The sequence below is a fragment of the Rhinolophus sinicus genome, chromosome 16 (genome assembly GCF_057876585.1).
Source record: "Rhinolophus sinicus isolate RSI-liver-muscle chromosome 16, RSI-T2T, whole genome shotgun sequence".
NCBI classification, from domain to species: domain Eukaryota; kingdom Metazoa; phylum Chordata; class Mammalia; order Chiroptera; family Rhinolophidae; genus Rhinolophus; species Rhinolophus sinicus.
Window position 1 is genome coordinate 122,054,206 of NC_142516.1, and position 13,434 is coordinate 122,067,639.

At 38.0% G+C, this 13,434-nt stretch overlaps 1 protein-coding gene across 5 annotated transcripts in view; it reads right to left on the bottom strand.

Moving 5' to 3' along the window:
- The window catches only part of TUSC3 (tumor suppressor candidate 3), a 150,971-nt gene extending 146,515 nt beyond the window's left edge, over positions 1-4,456 (bottom strand). For 2 of the 5 annotated variants that reach the window (XM_019738006.3, XM_088793352.1), the window contains exon 1: positions 4,101-4,415. In XM_019738006.3, the coding sequence (XP_019593565.1) occupies positions 4,101-4,238 (138 nt within the window). In that variant the 5' untranslated portion in view covers positions 4,239-4,415. Of the gene's footprint in view, positions 1-4,100 lie in introns of all 5 variants that reach the window. The other 3 variants (XM_019738007.3, XM_019738005.3, XM_074329722.2) reach the window with 2 other exon arrangements.
- Between the last annotated feature and the right edge of the window lie 8,978 nt (positions 4,457-13,434).

Below are 13,434 nucleotides of genomic sequence, written 5' to 3' on the forward strand. Positions count from 1 at the left end.
CCATTATTCGCCTGCAATTTCTCATTTTAGGACTGCAATACTGTCACATCAAATCAAAGAAAAAAGTTTATGTAAAATTTTCAAAATCACCACTAATTCCTTACATTTTATACATCTGTAATCAGTGTTCCCCTAATCTCTTCGTCAGAACCCTAGAGCTACTAAAATGGAAACCATTCATTCTCCTTAACTTTCACTCAGGGACAAAGGTAGAATTAGCACCCTCTTAGTTTTGTATCCTCACATAAAAACTCCTGTTCCTTTAGGAGCCATACCTTAAAAGTGTAACATCATCTACCTTGTTTAGACACTGTCACCTAATAAACTTTTGGTCACTACCTTTCACCCTCCCATTATTCTGAGTCATGTATCAAGTCCACATAAACAATCTTACACCCTATTCTTTCATCTCCTAACCTCCTAATTTCAAATAACGAACCTCAACAGCACTTCAGCCACCTACCACCAGGGTCTCATCTGTACTGACAATAGACAAAAATTCCTGTAAGTGCTGTAGAGAAATAAACATGGAGATACAGCTATGTGAGCAAAGATGAGGAGTCCCTCATCTAAAAAGGTAGGCAGGGGCATAACTTGCCTAAATTGACACTGGAGGGAAGCATGTAAGAATGGTAAGATATAAACAGGAGAGTTAGACAAAGGCTCACTCAGGAAAAGCTCTAAAAAGCATGCAGATTACTTTGGATTGCATCTTATAGGCATTTCAACAATATTTAAACAGTACTCCTGTCGGTCATTGGTCAGAAAAGTCTTGGGGGTATCTTTAGCTGGGATGGGGAAATGGGCGGTGAAAAAAAAGTCACACTTAAAGATTTGAGACTAAAACGTGCCTGACTTTCTGGCTTTGGCAAACAGATGTATGAAAATGCTTTAATTAGTGTTAGGGGCTACATATAGGAGGCATAGTTTTTGGGGGGAAAAGATGGAACAGAAACTCACTTTCATCCTTTCTTAATCCATGTAGATTATAGCTAATTATTTTCCTGCAGAAAGGATAAATTATTATAACAGCTGCTTTTGATGATGGCAAAGTCAGTCCACTGGAAATAATTACAGAATTTGAGCTCTTTTTATATTATCAGAAGAGTTCATTGTAGATTAAAACAATTCTAAATAAAGGTGATTAGTTGATAAGTGTTAACAATGTGAGAAATAGAGAAACCATCAAAATAAAGGAAACCCATGATGTACTAGAAAAGCAAATGATACACTGCCAAGAAGCTAGTGTCCCACAAAGTCATATCACAAGTGAGGATTCAAAAATTAGTTTTTAAAGATTGTCTGCAATGTAATTAAGGGAAGTGACTATAAAAATCTCTAGTCAATTTTCTTTGCCTATTCACTGTTTCTCTTGACTATATTCTTAGAGAATTTAACAAAACTATATTTTAATGAAAATGTCTTCATCAAGAAACATATATACACATATGTGTACACACACACACACAGAAATCCATACCACCAATTCTTCCATGACGCAAAATCTCCTGGGAAATTCTCAAACAATGCAAGAGTTTGGAATTTTCAGTGTTTCATTATAAAATAAATAATGGACAATTTATTCCAGTAACTATGTAATTTATAATTATTATAAAGTCAGTTTAGCAAAAACAATTCAAAAATTTTTATCACATTTTATGATCTCATCATGTCTAATGCTTTCATTTAAATGAGGAACACATAATAGCTACCAATTATTGATTTGTTATGTTCTAAACGTTGCACTAAGCACTTTATATACACAGTCTTATTTAACCCTAATGATAATCCTGAGATGTAGGTATTATACCTGTATTTTAAAACAAAGAAACTAAAATTCAGGGAACTTAAGTGGTTTCCCTGATGTCATACAATTAGATAGGAGCTGAGTTGTAACTGGACCATCTGACTCAAAAACCTATGGTGGTAACTATTTCTGTCATAAACATTACCTCCTGTAAACCAACTAACGTCCACTCTTGATTCCAGGCTTAACTTTAGACTTCAATTTGGCTTCCCAAATTGAAGGAATACATCATTCATGCCAAGTCCACTCTGGTATTTATGTCAGTAATATGTATAGTGAGCTAAGTTCCAACCACTATACTTTCTGGTTCAGTGTTTTTCATCCAGTATTAGAAGAGATCACAGTGTTTGTACTGAGTACCAGTTAAAGAACTGGACAACACTTCAGAGATGTACACTCCCTGAGTAAAGTATTTAAAGTTCCACTATTCAAGTCGTTGTTTTGCTCTTCTTTTCCTTAAATAAAATACGTGTACTCTGCAATACCACCATATAGTAGTACAAACATACCTTGGCGATTGCAGATTTGATCTCTGACAACTGCAGTAAATTAAGTACTGCAATAAAACAAGCTGTAAACTTTTTGCTGGTGGAGGGCCTTGCTTTCAATTTGTAAAAATGCAACATCTGTGAAGCGCAATAAAGTGAAGTGCAATAAAACAAGATATGCCTATATTAGACTCTCCTTTTTAAAAGAAATAAAAGCAGTTTTTTAATTCTCAACAATTTTCTCCCTATTTTTTCATTTTTTAAATATATTTTATAAAAAAAATATTTCAATGGAAACATGTTATCGTAACTTATAATTATACCAAATTAACAAACGTTTTTGCATGTTAGAGTAGTCTTATTATAACTGGAGATGCTAAGATGCTCTGATGATGTACACTTTTTAGACTTTTCAGTTTTTTTGTTTTTGTTTGTTTTTGTGTTTTTCTTTTAACTGAAAGTTACTGAGGTCACAGTGGTCTATGTAGGAGATAAAACAATTTTCATACAGTCCCTCATCGGTTTTTTATATTACCGTCTGCTTTGGTAATCAACAACAACAAAAAAAAACAAACACAAAAAACTACCTTTATAATTTCCTCCCTTTCTCAAGAAAAAACTATGAAATCTAAAACTCCTGGAATGTGGTATATACACACCAAATGCTAAAAAAAACACACCATATCTTTAATTTATATTTGAAAAAGCAGTTTTAACAATGGTTCTTCTCTAATCCTCTTACCAGAACTCCACAAGAATTTTGTATGGCCTACTTTTAAAAAGCTAACGGGAAGAAGTTGATACTGAGTTCAGAGTGGTTTCAGGCAAAGGGTAGAGAAAGAGAATCAGAATCTGTGTGAGGCTCTTTTTTCACTCTCTCTACCCAACAATCAAGAAAATTGTGGTAATATGTGAAACCTGAATTAGATTTTGAGACACGTGTGTGCAAAACTTCACCAGGAAAAACAGTCTTGTATTATATAAAGAGAATTATCTTACCATGATGATGTACAACTAGAAACCTTACATTTCCAAAATATTTTTTTCTGATTCTGGTAGATCGACTATCCAAGGTAAAGGCAGATAACAGATATTCACAAATTAATCCACAACTATTTTAAATATAGTCAGTTACTTCAACGCTCGCCCTTATCAAAGTTATTAGAGAACTAAGATTGAAATCAGGTGATCTTACCTTCACAAGTAAATCTTCATAACTTAATGTGAGGTTACTCTCACAATTATACATTGAGTTCAACATAATTACATATATATGTATATATGCACATATATGCATATATACTTATATATTGCTATAAAATGTACAATTAAGAATACAGAATAACTTAAGACACATTCTCAATACGGTGTTGCCTCTAGACACGGGTAGCAAAGGGAGCAGAGTAATGAAAATAAGGAACAAACAGTTCCTGTAGGTTTACTACATCCTAAAGCGTCTCTTCACATTCAACACACCCCTTTTAGTGACTCAAGCGCCATTAGGTCCGCCTCCAACTTAGGGTTAAAAGCGCCCCGGGATCTGAAAGGTGTGAGATGCTGAGACACAAAGGGATGCCTTGCTGTTTTTTGAGAAAACACTGGTCTAACCCCACAACCGAAACAGTGGGGCCCAGAGGCTTCCAGCTCAGTTGGCTGCCACCCCAAAGCCAACAACGCTCACACCGGATGGCCCGGCTGCCTAGCAACGCGGCAGGACTGCCTAGCAACAGGGCTCGCCCAGGCACGCCCTGGGCCGCCCCAGACCCCCTGAGCCCACTAGGAAAGGCCAAAGGGATTCATTCTACCTCTTTTTTCTTCTGTCCTCCCCCGAGCTGGATGCAGAGTAGCAGCAAGAGCAGAAGAAAGGGAAAGCTCCCGGTGGGCAGGTACCGCAGCCGCCGCCCCCCCTGTCTCCGGCGTGAAGGAGCGGCCCTGGCACCCATCGCCGCAGGGCAGTGTCTCCTCCACGCTCGGTAACCGTGCGCGCCCAGCTCCTACCGGCGCCCTACACCTGCCAGGCCAGCCGCCAGGAGCCCCCCGCCTGTGCCCTCCTGGGTGCCTGCGGCTTCGCCAGGTACCGGTGCGGCGGCCGAGGACGCCAAGGAGGAAACTGACAGAGCATCCGGTTCACCAGGAGAGGGGACCTGGAAAAGCCCGGGATGGGGCAGGAAGTGGGCGTGGCGACGGAGCAGCCTCCGCGCCCCGCGCTCCCCGCTGGAGTTTTCCCGAGACCCGCACTGCGGTGGGGTACCATTCTCTCGCTCACTGCGCGAAATCGAAGGTTGTCCAGCTACTGACGCCAATACTAGGTCCCAGGAGTATGCGAGGGGCCAGTTAGTCCAACACTTTCCCTGGAGCCACAAACAGACCTAATTGCCTTTTTGGGAGATGGAGAAGAGCTTTGAGGAATTCATGAGGACTTGGGCCACTCTAGCCAACTGCAGTCTCCGTTCCCATTGAAACATTTTTAGAGACACAGCTGTGGTTCACAAACTGAGCCCTTTGGAGCTCTCTAACATAATCCAGAATGCCTGGATCTGGATACCTAAAAGCTGCTCACAACTTCACAGCTGTTTCTTGCTGCCACAACTGAGGAGCAAACGTACACACCACTTTGTTAATTCGTTTGCTCATTCATTCAGCATTCATGGAACACCAAAGGGCAGAGCAATGTACTAGATGCTTTGAACACAAAAATGAATAGGACTTAATTCAATTCCTGCTCTCTACACATTTTAAGAACAATAGCAGGCCATTTAGTGAATATTTGATATGCTCCAAGTACTGTTCTAATGCTTCATATGTACCTTTTTAATCCTCTACGTTAAGATTTCTTCACTTGGATCATGAACGCCTTTGATAGTCTAATAAAGCCTATTGACCCAGTCTTAAAATAACATGAAAAACAAATACTCGGATTACAAATGAATCAATTATAATACCATTATCAAAATTAAAACAATTCACCTCCCTCCACCTAATGTTCAACAAACACTTGTATTTTGGGAATACTGAAAAACAATATAGATGTGAAGACCAAGGTATAAACATTCAGACCTCACAATGTGATGATTGACCAAGAGGCACAGAATTGTGAGGCCCTTGGCCAACTAAGTGGTGTGAGTAGATAAATTCTGCAATCATATGCAGTCTAGCAGCATATTGAACAGAAATTTTAATAAATTGGTAATTTTGAAGTAGTGGTGATGACAATATTTTTAAATATCTGCTACCATTGTACTGCGACATGAAGATATCTATCATTTGTACAGGAAACAAAGCCATGCATACTGCTAGTACTACTGTTTTGTTGTCTGCCTTCATAATTGAAAAAAAAAATTAATGCAAGGTTAATAGACATAAGTTTTTTTTTCAATTAAAGTTTCACAGATGCTATGAAATTTTGTGAACTCCAGGTTAACAACTCCTGCTCCACAAAAACCCTGTCAGATAAGTCCTATTAGAGCAATTTTCAGATAATAAAGGCCAGAAAATGTAATTCAAAAATATGTAACTAGAAAAGAGTGGAGCAGGAATTTGAACTTTGGCAGTCTAACTCCATAACCATTCTTATATACTATGCAATGCCACCTTTTAAAAAGGAATTTACAAATAAATTTCTCTCGCAGGCTTTTGATTACCAATTCTTATGGGAGCATTTTTGCCTATAGTACTTATCACTCCCAAAAGAATAGCTCCTTGCTTTTTCCTTGAGACTTGTGAAAGCGGCCTCAAGTTCTATTTGGAGACAAGAGTAAATGTATAGTCTAAACATCAGCTAAACATCTTCACTGAGATATACTCACTATAATCAAAATCTATTACCTGTCCCTTTCCCAAACTGATCTTAATTTCTTTATTGTAATTAATGATACCACTGCCCTCCTAATTATCAATTTTCAGAGCCTCAGAGCTACCTTCCGTTTCCTCCATTCTCTCCAACTATGCTGTCATCTATATTCAGTTTCCAGGTTACTCTGCCTCCAGTGTCTTAGGAATATGTCTTTTTTTTTCCCTTTTTGTAACTCTAGCATTCATTAGAAAGACATTAGACATCATTATTAGTCCATCCTCTTTCCCTTGCTTATAATCTTATCATTCTCCTCTATCAGTCTAATCCAAGATGTCTTAATCCTGCTTCTTGCATTCCATTTTTGGTAAAGCAGCCAGAGTGATCCATTTCATACATAAATCAGTGCAAAGTATTTTCTCTGTCAATAGCATAAAATTAGTCTTTTCCATGCCTATAGGACTTTACATCACTTTGCACCTGGCTACCTTTCCAACTTCCTTTCCTACTTTTCTGAGCTTTCTAACTCTGCTCCAGCTAGAGTAGCTTTCTTGTTTTCCTTAAATATGACAAGCACACTCTGCCTTTGGCCTTCACAGTGCTGTTTTAATTGGTAAAACTCTTTTCACATAGTAAACTTTCACATATCATACTTGATCATTTTATTCAGGTCGAAGGCCCAATCTTCTAAAATGTCATCTCTTCATCTCTCAGACCACCCTTTCTAAAAAATAAAACCCTTTACCCACACACCACTTAACTTTTTTTATAGTACCTATCACTACCTGAAAATCATGCTCTTGTTTTCATTTATTTCTAGTCTCTCCCATTAGGATGTAAACTCCATGAGACAGGGGTTTTATATCCCCACTGTTCAGAATAATCCCTGTTTTACATTTTTTTTATACTATCCATCCTTCACTGACATTACGCTTCTGTATTCATTTAACTATCTTTTCCCATTAGAATGTAATGTAAACTACAGGAAGGCAGAGGCTTCATTTTCTGTCTTTGAATCCACACTACACAGAATAGTGCATTTGTTGAATGATTGGGTGAATCCATCCATTCTTTATTCCCTCAAGTACAGCACTAATCATATCACTGGTTTTAGTCCACAGACTTTCAGTAGCTCTTCACTAGGTTCAAAATGAGGTCCAAACTATCGATAATAGCTCATAGCCAAATTAAACCCTTTATCCTTGCTATAACACAGCACACCCTTCAAACTGGAATGTGTGCCAAGGACTACATAGTCAATTGGTTTTAAGAGAAATCATTTCCAAAATTTCGACTCCCACGTGTACTTTCCTAAAATTGATGGACTTGGAGAACGTGCATGAGGTGAAGGCTATTAGTTTTTCTACTTGCCCAAACCTTTCTTAGGACAATTGCCTTTTCTCTCTTTGCAAAAGAAAGATATCTCTTCCACCTATCCTGATTGCTGTGCTAAGGCGTGCTGCCCCACGGTGTATAAAAAAAAAAAAAAGAAACAAAAGGAAGAGTAATCCTAGGCAGCAAACAAAAGGATACTTCTAAGTATTTGCATAGGTGTTGAAAAAGTGAACCTAAGGACTTAACAAAAATCTTTTTGTTAATCAGAGGTTTCATATTTTTCACTTTCAATAGTATTGAAAGAACATAATCTAGTTGTCAGCTTCAGATAATTTAAACGTCATTTTGGGGATAAAATGCTACGTAATTGTTGTCACATTACTCAAAAGAAATTCAAAGAATTCAGTGATATTGTGATCATAGACACCTTCTATTCTTGTCTACTTATTGTGAACACAGTTTCTTAGCACTTAAAATAAACAAAAATTAAAAATAAGAATAAAGTTAGACTAAATATTATCTCATTTGAGTAATAATGAATATTTATCCATAGATAAGTTAACTAATTTTTTAAAAACTTAAATTATTTCCATAAGTAATATCTTCTTAGTACCATTTTTCTTTTTATGTTTATTAATATTTTCTCAAACTCATAATATAAGTTGTTATTTTTATCAATTAGATGCTACTAATAACCAGTGATAACTCAGTGCAAAAGATAAATTTTAATATACCCAGCCTTATGGTCACAGAAATTTGTTTAAATCAAATTTCAATTCATACAACTCTTTTTTTGCAGAGAAAAATGACTTTCAAGCACAAAAATCCAATAAAAGACTTATGAGCATATTAATATATAAATACTATATTAGGATAAAATGTTATCTGATTATACAGCTGTTAGGAAGGTAAATCGATTCAAACACCTAGAAAAACTGTTCGGCAGTATTTACCAAAGCTGAGTACATCTACCTATGACCTAGCAATTCCAAGTAGGCATTTACTGTATTTAACAAATGACATGTATAAATTTGCATAGCAGTGTTATTCCTAAAAGTCCAAAGCTGGGAAGACACCAAACATCCATCAACAGTAACAAATCATTTGTGATACAATCATATCAATAAAAATGAACTAATGACATCTATACATAATATGAATGAATTTTACAACATGAGAATCCAGATATAAATCTAATGCATTAGGGTTTATGTGATAACAAATGAAGATCAACCAAATGAGAACAGGCAAAGGGTATTTATTCAGAGCTTGCTATAGTAAGGGAGTAATCACCATCACCTGAATTTTGGCAGAGACTCAAAAGCAGGCAGAGGAGTAGAAAAGATTAATAGCAGAAAAAGACTACATGTGTGCCCTAATTGAAGGTTATTGGTGTGAGAATGCTTCAGGCAGACTAACTAGAAAAAGGGCATGTTGTGTGATTGGTTAGCTTATGTGACTTGGCTTCCTCTAGTTGGTCCTAAGTTGAAAACAGGGACAAAAATGAGGGAAGCTATCAGTTGTTAATCAAGTCCTGACCACTTGGAGCCAATTGTTACAGAGGTTACTTTTGGAGTCCAGCTGAGGATGGTGGCTAGTTGCCAGGAAAACCAACCATGTGATGAGAGGGTTGGAACTTTCAGTCCCCACCCCCTGACCTCCAGGCAAAAAGAGGGGCTACAAGTTGAATCAACTGTCAATAGCCAATGATTTAATCAATCATGTGTGTATAATGAAGCCTCCATAAAAACCTAAAAGGATGGGTTTCAGAGAGTTTCTTGTTTGGAGAACACATGGAGATTTCAGGAAAGTGGCATACTTGGAGAGGGCATGGAAGCTCTGCGTCCGTTTCCCCAAACGTTGCCTGATGCAACTCTCCCATTTGGCTTTCTTGTAAGTTATATCATTTTGTAATAAATCAGTGATCTAGTAAGTGAAATCCTTCTCGGATTTCTATGAATCACTTTAGCAAATCAATAGAACCGAAGGAGAGAGTTGTAGAAACTTCCAATCTATATAGCCAGTTGGTCAGAAACACAGGTGTGTGGACTTATAAGAACTTTAATATCTTAACTCATGATCCAACATTTAGATATTTGCAGCTTTAGCTCTGAAGCTGCTTAAAAGGCATAACTTCGCCCTTTTGGACTCCAAAACCGCCTGTAGAGCAAGCAGACCCGCTGTGTTGATTGTACTGTTTGATAAATCATACTCCTGTGTGGTTGATAAGCAACACCCCCTGTAGAGGAACTGCTCTACCAAAAACCATCGTTCTGTGAGTGTGAACTGAAACTGAGACATTGATAAACGCTTAGTCATATGTTACTCATTGTTCTTACCACTGAAAGTTCATTTGCCCCTATCAATCAGCAAATGAATGATGGTGTTAACATGGGCTTATAACTGGTGTTTGAAGGGGGGTCAGGAGGGAGGCAGTCTCATAGGACTGAGCCCTTAATCTGTGGAGTCTGACACAGGTAGTGTCAGAATTGAGTAGAGAGAGTTGTAGGACAGCCAACTGGTGTCTTAAAAATTGCTCGGTGCTGTGGAAAAAACCCCTCACACATTGGAATTGGATGCAGAACCTTTTTAGTGATGGTCATGTCGTGTCTCTGGTCCCATTCCCCACACTAGAATGCAGAATATGGAGAGGCCAAAAAGGAACACCAACGGAGCCATAGATAAGGGAGTCATACCACTATAGTCTAGCTGGCGGCTGGGTTGGAGACACAGGAAGAAGGAGCCACACGATCCGCAACCTGCCGTCCTCTTTTCTGCCAACCAACCAACCAACTAACCATGGCAGTTATATCAGTGGCTAATGGCTAACTGGTTACAGCTGATGGCCATCTGCTCACAGCTGATGGCATCTATTACCTGAGCCAGCACCTTTCCAGGTCAGGTCGAGAGCCTGGAAACTGCTCTCTGGGACTCTGTCTCCACAATGATGAATGTTTTTCTTTCCTATTTCTTACTTAAAAATTATCCAGATACCCAAAGATTATTTACTAGTTAGCTTAATTATATGTCTAAGGCAGTTTTATCAATATAACTCCATGATTATGAAAATGTTCTACATCTATACTATCCAATATGGTAGCCACTGGCCATAAGTGACTACTGGGAACTTGAAATGTGCTTAGTGCAACTAAGGAACTAGATATTTAATTTATTTAATTTTAATTAATTTAAATTTATAGCTACTGTGGCCATTACAGGAGTTGCTACAATCCTGAATAGTCTAAGGTCTTAGAGTTAGTTAAGAAACTAAAATACAATTTTAGTTAACACATTAAGTCCTTGTGATTGGCAGCATTGTAAGAATTTCATAAAATTAAACTTTAAAAAAGACACCCATTATTATCATTCTATTTACAGTTATTTTTTTTTTTTAAGTCATTAAAACAGTAATAGTTAACTTATGAAACCAGTTTAGGAAATTTAAACCATGTGAAATTTAACCCTGGTTTTGTATAAATCTAAATATTGTGCTGATATTTTTATTTGGTAAACAGTTTTACAGACTCTTTAAATAATTCCCTAAGTTATTCTTGTTTATTAGAACTAATGTCTTCTTCTTTTAATCTCATAATTATAGTAGTGAAGGCTATTAAGTCAATGCACTTTTCATTCTCCACAATTTTTAAAACAAATGTAACACAATACTACGTTTTTTTGCTTAATGTTTAATTATTTTATTTTTTTATTGTTTTATTTTTCCTTTCTGCCTGTGGGGACAGAGTTCCAGAGATCAGTTTCCAGGCTCTCAGCCTCACGTGGAAAGGTGCTGGCTCTGGTAGTGGATGGCCATCTGCTGTGACTGGTTGGCCATCAGCTGTAACCAGTTAGCCTTCAGCCACTAATATAACTGCCATGACTGCATTGGTTGTTTGGTTGGTTGGCAGGCAGAGAACCGGACAAGGGATTGCGGATTGGGTGGACCCTATTTCCTGTGTGTCTCATCCGGCCACCAGAGAGACTGGGGTGCAGGAAGACCCCTTGTTGGGGTACTGGCGGATGTTTGCTTTTGTATCTCCAACCCAGCTGCCAGGGAGTATATAATGGTATGACTTCCCTATCTATGGCTCCATGGGTATTACTTTTTGGCCTCACCATATCCTGTGTTCTTATGTAGGGAGCAGGACCAAAGTCCTTGAATGACACTGCCTTTAAATTTAAAAAAAAAAAAAGTTTCAATTACAGTTGACATTTAATATCATATTAGTTTCAGATGTACAGTACAGTGGTTATACATTTATACAACTTATAAAGTGATCCGCCGGATAAGTCTAGTACCCATCTGGGAATCATACATATTTATTATGGTATTATGTGGGGATAGAGGCCCAGAAAGCAGTTTCCAGGCTCTCGGCCTCATATAGAAAGCTGCTGGCTCAGGTAGTAAATGGCCATCAACTGTGATTGGATGGCCATCAGCTGTGGCTAGTTGACCGTCAGCTGTAACCAGTGAGCCATTGGCCTCTAATATAACTGCTTTGGCTATGCTAGCAAAAAAAATGGGGGGCTAGCAAGAAGATGGTGGCTGAGCCTGCATGCGGCGCAGTGAGGCTTGAGAATTGTGTAGATCCTGTTTCCCGTTTCTCCAGCCCAGCCGCCAGCAAGAATATAGTGGTATGACTCCCCTATCTATGGCTCCATGGGTGTTCCTTTTTGGCCTCACCATATCCTGCGTTCTCTTGTGGGGAGCGGGAGCAGAGACCCCGCAGGCCTCCCTGCATGACAATTGACTATATTCCCTACTGTATTTCATATCTCCATGACTATTTTATAAATGCCAATCTGTGCTTCTTAATCCCTTCATGTTTTTCACCCAGCCCCCTAACGCTCCTCCTATCTGGCAACCATTAAGTTGTTCTCTGTATCTATGAGTTTGTTTCTGTTTTGATTATTCATTTATTTTGTTTTTTAGATTCCCCACATAAGGGAAATTATGTGGCATTTGTCTTTCTCTGTCTGACTTATTTCACTTGGTGTAATATCCTCTAGGTCCCTCCATGTTGTGGCAAATGGTTAAATTTCATTATTTTTTATGGCCGAATACTACTCTGTTTTACATATGTACTATATCCTCTTTATCCAATCATCTATCAATGGACATTTAGGTTTCTTCCATTTCTTGGCTATTGTAAATAATGCCACAATTAACATAGTGTTTGTCTACACTAGATATTCCCAGAGTGCATGCCTACCAAGAAAAATGATTTTTCTAATATATTGCTCTGTAAAATTTCCCAAGCACCAAAAAAGAGAGGGAGAGGAACAGAAATAGATACAAAGTCAAATTATTAAATTATCATTGTAAAGGGCTTATTATCTCCTGTCTACAAGGAGAGGAGACAAAGCTTAGATATAAGAAAACCCATTTCAACATATATGCATACTAAAGAGAGAGTCTTTGACAATTTTGTCAAGCCATAAAATTTAAAAGCCAGGGTATATTGAACCCTGAAGTATGGAAATGAAATGGAAGGTGAGTCTTCTACATGAAATAATCTTCTGTTGTGGACAAGATAATCTCTCCATGAGGGTTCTTCCCGTCTTGTTCCAAAGGAGCTATCAAATAAACGTCTCACTAATGTGAAAAATGTCCCCCAATAGTCACTGTAATTACAAATTGTCTCTAGGAAATGTCACCAGTTAGAGGGTAAATCTACATTATATTTAAAAAACATAAAGGGACACAGGAGTTTGGCCCGAAGGAGATACAGTTTTAGATTGAGAAGTTCACCCAAGAACTCTAGCAGTCAGTAGGTTGCCACTTGAGCGACCTTGTGTCTCTGGAACTTGCCCTGATCAGAGGCCACCCAAAACCTCCCGACTCTGGGAAGATGAAACTAAATAAGTCATTTCTCACAAGACTGAGGGAAAACTCCTTACAAAGTTTTGAAATGGTGACCTAAAGCACTTTTACCCAAAGAACACCTTCCTGAGGACGCTTTCTGAATTCCTTCTTCTTTAGCACTGGCTCAGGGATAGACTTCCCAGGTCCTTGT